A 6,000-nucleotide genomic window follows, 5' to 3' on the forward strand; every position below is an offset into this window, starting at 1 on the left:
CCCTTCAGCCCATCATGGGTGGCACGGTGGCACAGTGGTTAGCACTGCTGCCTCACAGCGCCAGGGACCCAGGTTCGGTTCCCGGCTTGGGTCACTGTCTGTCTGGAGTTTGCACGTACTCCCCGTGTCTGCGTGGGTTTCCTCCGGGTGCTCCGGTTTCCTCCCACAGTCCAAAGATGTGTAGGTTAGGTGGATTGGCCATGCTAAATTGCCCCTTAGTGTCCAAAGATGCGCAGGTTAGGTGAATTGGCCATGCTAAATTGCCCCTTAGTGTCCAAAGATGTGCGGGTTAGGTGGATTGGCCATGCTAAATTGCCCCTTAGTGTCCAAAGATGTGTAGGTTAGGTGGATTGGCCATGCTAAATTGTCCCTTAGTGTCCAAAGATGCGCAGGTTAGGTTGATTGGCCATGCTAAATTGCCCCTTAGTGTCCAAAGATGCACAGGTTAGGTGAATTGGCCATGCTAAATTGCCCCTTAGTGTCCAAGATGTGCGGGTTAGGTGGATTGGCCATGCTAAATTGCCCCTTAGTGTCCAAAGATGTGTAGGTTAGGTGGATTGGCCATGCTAAATTGCCCCTTAGTGTCCAAAGATGTGCGGGTTAGGTGGATTGGCCATGCTAAATTGCCCCTTAGTGTCCAAAGATGTGTAGGTTAGGTGGATTGGCCATGCTAAATTGTCCCTTAGTGTCCAAAGATGCGCAGGTTAGGTTGATTGGCCATGCTAAATTGCCCCTCAGTGTCCAAAGATGCACAGGTTAGGTGAATTGGCCATGCTAAATTGCCCCTTAGTGTCCAAGATGTGCGGGTTAGGTGGATTGGCCATGCTAAATTGCCCCTTAGTGTCCAAAGATGTGTAGGTTCGGTGGATTGGCCATGCTAAATTGTCCCGCGTATCAAGGGGTCTGGCAGGATGAATGTCGGGGGTGAGGGGAATAGGGCCTGGGTGGGACTGTGGTTGGTGCAGACTCAATGGGCCGAATGGCCTCCTTGTGTACTGCAGGGTTTCCATGATTCCACATCTGCGCCACTTGAAGATAAACTTTGTCACCTGCAAAATAGTCTGCAGCATTTGCCTGCCGAACAGCAGTGATTGCAAAGCAAAATTCATTTATTGGCTGCCCTTTAGATGGGTGCAATATAAGTGATGGCTTTTTATCTTAAAGGGGTCGTCCTCTTTTGACAGTGTGTTCATAGACATGTGAAGGATTTTACAGTGTGTGGAAGAGCAATTTGCATTGGAGGGGTAAAGGGAAGATTCACCAGGATACTGCCTGGGATGGAACATTTAAGTTATGAAGAGAGGTTGGGTAGGCTTGGGTTGTTTTCTCTGGAGCAGAGAAGACTGAGGGGCGACCTGATCGAGGTGTACAAGATTATGAGGGGCATGGACGGGGGGATAAGGAGCAGCTGTTCCCCTTTTGATTTGGTTTGATTTGATTTATTATTGTCACATGTATTCGTATACAATGAAAAGTCTTGTTTCTTGCGCACCATACAGACAAAGCATACCATTCATAGAGTACATAGGGGAGAAGGAAAGGAGAGGGTGCAGAATGTAGTGTTACAGTCATAGCTAGGGTGTAGAGAAAGATCAACTTAATGCGAGGTAGGTCTATTCAGAAGTCTGACAGCAGCAGGGAAGAAGCTGTTCTTGAGTCGGTTGGTACGTGACCTCAGACTTTTGTATCTTTTTCCCGATGGAAGAAGGTGGAAGAGAGAATGTCCGGGGTGCGTGGGGTCCTTGATTATGCTGGCTGCTTTTCCGAGGCAGCGGGAAGTGTAGACAGAGTCAATGGATGGGAGGCTGGTTTGAGTGATGAACTGGGCTACATTCACAACCCTTTGTAGTTTCTTGCGGTCTTGGACAGAGCAGGAGCCATACCAAGCTGTGATACAACCAGAAAGAACACTTTCTATGGTGCATCTGTTGGTTGAAGGATCAGTCACGAGGGGACACAGGTTCAAGGTGAGGGGTGGGAGGTTTAGGGGGGATGTGAGGAAAAACCTTTTTACCCAGAGGGTGGTGAGGGTGTGGAATGCGCTGCCTGGGAGGGTGGTGGAGGGGGGATGCCTCACATCCTTTAAAAAGTACCTGGATGAGCACTTGGCACATCATAACATTCAGGGCTATGGACCAAGTGCTGGTAGATGGGATTAGGTGGGAGGTCAGGTGTTTCTCATGTGTCGGTACAGACTCGATGGGCTGAAGGGCCTCTTCTGCACTGTATGATTCTATGAATTTCTTTTAGTCTTTGTGAGAAACCTTCTATCTCTTCGATAACTCCTTATCTTCCTTTAAGGATCCAAGGCAAGCACCGCAAATGAAATAATCTCTTGATGGAAGAATGTCTTTTATATTTCTAGGCCCTAAATGGTTTTGTCCTGGTTGTGACTGCAGAAGGTGACATCTTCTACACATCCCCCACTGTGCAGGAGTATGTGGGGTTCCACCAGGTCAGTACCGGGGGCAAGTAATGGGATCGATCGGTCATGAGTAATGTTTAGGGTGGCACAGTGGTTAGCATTGCTGCCTCACTGTACCAGGGACCCGGTTCAATTCCGGGCTTGGGTGACTGTCTGTGTGGAGTTTGTACAGTCTCCCCGTGTCTGCGAGGGTTTCCTCCGGGTGCTCTGGTTTCTTCCCGCAGTCCAAAGATGTGCAGGTTAGGTGGATTGGTCATGCTAAATTGCCCCTTAGTGTACAAAGACGTGCAGGTTAGGTGGATTGGTCATGCTACATTGCCCCTTAATGTCCAAAGCTGTGCAGGTTAGGTGGATTGGCCATGGTAAATTGCCCTTAGTGTCCAAAGCTGTGCAGGTTAGGTGGATTGGCCATGGTAAATTGCCCCTTAGTGTCCAAAGATGTGCAGGTTAGGTGGATTGGCCATGCTAAATTGCCCCTTAGTGTCCAAAGATGTGCAGGTTAGGTGGATTGGCCATGCTAAATTGCCCCTTAGTGTCCAAAGATGTGTAGGTTAGGTGGATTGGCCATGCTAAATTGACCCTTACTGTCCAAAGATGTGTAGGTTAGGTGGACTGACCATGTTAAATTGCCCCTTAGTGTCCAAAGATGTGGAGGTTAGGTGGATTGGCCATGCTAAATTGTCCCTTCGTGTCAAGGGGATTAACAGGGTAAATATGACGGGTTATGGGGATAGCGTCTGGTTATGGTTGTGGTCGGTGCAGACTCGATGGGCCGAATGGCCTCCTTCTGCACTGTGGGGATTGTATGATTCTAATTTTTAACGGGCAGAAGGCACTGCCCATGTGGTGAATTGATGCCACTGTGACGTAAATCGGGTGGGTTCATTCAGGGGAAAGGCAGTGGATTGTGTCTCATTGCGCCCAGGCAGCATAGTTGGAAACGTCCATGGGAGAATCATGCCCACCCCCTCTGCTGTCACGAGTCACCGGTGGCCGATGTGTGTAAAAGCAAAATATTGCAGATGTTGGAAAGCTGAGATCAAAAGAAGAGGATTCTGGGAATGCTCAGCAGGTCAGGCAGCATCTGTGGAAAGAGAAACTGACACGAGATAACCTTCAATCAGAATTGGCAAGGCCTCAGGCTTCAGCAAGCCTGGAAACCTGAGGCCTGTAAGCTGCTTTGAAGCTCTTGGATTCTTTGGAATGAAAATGGGATGTTTGTGGGCAGCCCGGGTACACTGGACTCGTCGAGTGGCTGCCCCTGGCATACGATTGGGCTCTGCTAATGTGACGTCGGATGGGCTTTCTTCCTGAACTCTCTGTGCTGGTTCCGAGGCCATTCAGCCTCTCGAGCCTGCTTCGCCATTTAATAAGATCATGGGCTGATCTGATGGTAACCTCAACTCAACAGCCCTGCCCTGACCCCACCCCCGTCAATCTATCTCGCTCTGCCTTACACGATATTCAAATGGCCAGAAGTTTACCGTTCCGCCCGCCACGGGAATCGTGCAGGCCAGGGGTGGACATGGAAAGTCCATTGACCTTGGGCGGGATTTTCCAGTTCGGGCGAGCGAGGTCGTAAAGTCCCACCCAAAGACTCTGCTTCCACCGCCTTTTGAGGAAGAGAGTTCAAAGACCTGCCACCCTCTGAGAGAAAACGTTTCTCCTCATCTCTGTCTGGAATGGGCGACCCCTTATTTTTAAACTGTGACCTCTCCGGGGGGAGGTTAAGGCTGAAATTTTCCAGTCCCGCTGCAGTGATGGAGATTTGGCTGAGCGTCACTTTCTCCATACTCGCTGGCAGCGGGGGCGGCAAGTGCGACCTTGGAGAATTCTGGACAAAATAACTGGGTGTGAGAGAGAGAGTGTGAGAGAGAGTGTGTGAGAGAGAGTGTGTGAGAGAGAGAGTGTGTGAGAGAGAGAGTGTGTGTGAGAGAGAGTGTGTGTGGAGAGAGAGTGTGTGAGAGAGAGTGTGTGAGAGAGAGGTGTGTGAGAGAGAGTGTGTGAGAGAGAGTGTGTGAGAGAGAGAGTGTGTGAGAGAGAGAGTGTGTGTGAGAGAGAGTGTGTGTGAGAGAGAGAGTGTGTGAGAGAGAGTGTGTGTGTGAGAGAGTGTGAGAGAGAGAGGTGTGTGAGAGAGAGAGTGTGTGAGAGAGAGAGTGTGTGAGAGAGAGAGAGTGTGTGTGTGTGTGAGAGAGTGTGTGTGTGAGAGAGAGAGTGTGTGAGAGAGAGAGTGTGTGTGAGAGAGAGTGTGTGTGTGTGTGAGAGAGTGTGTGTGTGACAGTGTGTGTGTGTGTGAGAGAGAGTGTGTGTGAGAGAGAAGTGTGTGTGGAGAGAGGTGTGTGTGAGAGAGAGAGTGTGTGTGAGAGAGAGAGTGTGTGAGAGAGAGAGTGTGTGAGAGAGAGAGAGTGTGTGTGTGTGTGAGAGAGAGTGTGTGTGAGAGAGAGAGTGTGTGAGAGAGAGAGTGAGTGAGAGAGAGAGAGTGTGTGGTGTGGAGAGAGTGTGTGTGTGAGAGAGAGAGTGTGTGAGAGAGAGAGAGTGTGTGTGAGAGAGAGAGTGTGTGAGAGAGGAGAGTGAGTGAGAGAGAGAGTGTGTGTGAGAGAGAGTGTGTGTGAGAGAGAGAGTGTGTGAGAGAGAGAGAGTGTGTGTGAGAGAGAGAGTGTGTGAGAGAGAGAGAGTGTGTGTGAGAGAGAGAGTGTGTGTGAGAGAGAGTGTGTGAGTGAGAGAGGAGTGTGTGAGAGAGAGGTGTGTGTGAGAGAGAGTGTGTGTGAGAGAGAGTGTGTGTAGAGAGAGTGTGAGTGAAGAGAGAGTGAGTGAGAGAGAGAGTGGGTGAGAGAGAGAGTGTGTGAGAGAGAGTGTGTGAGAGAGAGAGAGAGTGTGTGAGAGAGAGTGAGAGAGTGTGTGAGAGAGAGAGAGAGATGTGTGTGAGAGAGAGTGTGTGTGTGTGAGAGAGAGAGAGTGTGTGTGTGAGAGAGTGTGTGTGAGAGAGGTGAGTGGTGTGTGAGAGAGAGTGTGTGTGAGAGAGAGAGAGTGTGAGGAGGGAGGTGTGTGTGAGAGAGAGTGTGTGTGTGAGAGAGGAGGTGTGTGGGGAGAGAGAGTGTGTGTGAGAGTGTGTGTGTGTGAGAGAGAGTGTGTGGAGAGAGAGTGTGTGTGTGTGAGAGAGAGTGTGTGTGTGTGAGAGAGAGTGTGTGTGTGAGAGAGAGTGTGTGTGAGAGAGTGTGTGTGTGAGAGAGAGTGTGTGTGAGAGAGAGAGTGTGTGTGTGAGAGAGAGGTGTGTGTGTGAGAGAGTGTGTGTGAGAGAGTGTGTGTGTGTGTGTGAGAGAGAGTGTGTGTGAGAGAGTGTGTGAGAGAGAGTGTGTGTTTGTGTGTGAGAGAGAGTGTGTGGAGAGAGTGTGTGAGTGAGAGTGTGTGTGTGAGGAGTGTGTGTGAGAGAGTGTGGGAGAGTGTGTGTGTGAGAGAGTGTGAGAGAGAGAGAGTGTGTGAGAGAGTGTGTGTGTGAGAGAGAGTGTGTGTGAGAGAGTGTGTGTGAGTGTGGAGAGAGTGTGAGAGAGAGGAGTGTGTGTGAGAGAGTGTGTGTG

At 50.1% G+C, this 6,000-nt stretch overlaps 1 protein-coding gene across 1 annotated transcript in view; it reads left to right on the forward strand.

Moving 5' to 3' along the window:
- LOC144481834 (uncharacterized) overlaps positions 1-6,000 on the forward strand; it is a 75,243-nt gene that overhangs the window by 62,204 nt on the left and 7,039 nt on the right. The window contains exon 4 of the mRNA XM_078200988.1: positions 2,366-2,472. Coding sequence (XP_078057114.1) covers positions 2,366-2,472 — 107 coding nt within the window. The remainder of the gene's footprint in view (positions 1-2,365; positions 2,473-6,000) is intronic.

Source organism: Mustelus asterias, chromosome X (assembly GCF_964213995.1).
Source record: "Mustelus asterias chromosome X, sMusAst1.hap1.1, whole genome shotgun sequence".
Classification (NCBI taxonomy): domain Eukaryota; kingdom Metazoa; phylum Chordata; class Chondrichthyes; order Carcharhiniformes; family Triakidae; genus Mustelus; species Mustelus asterias.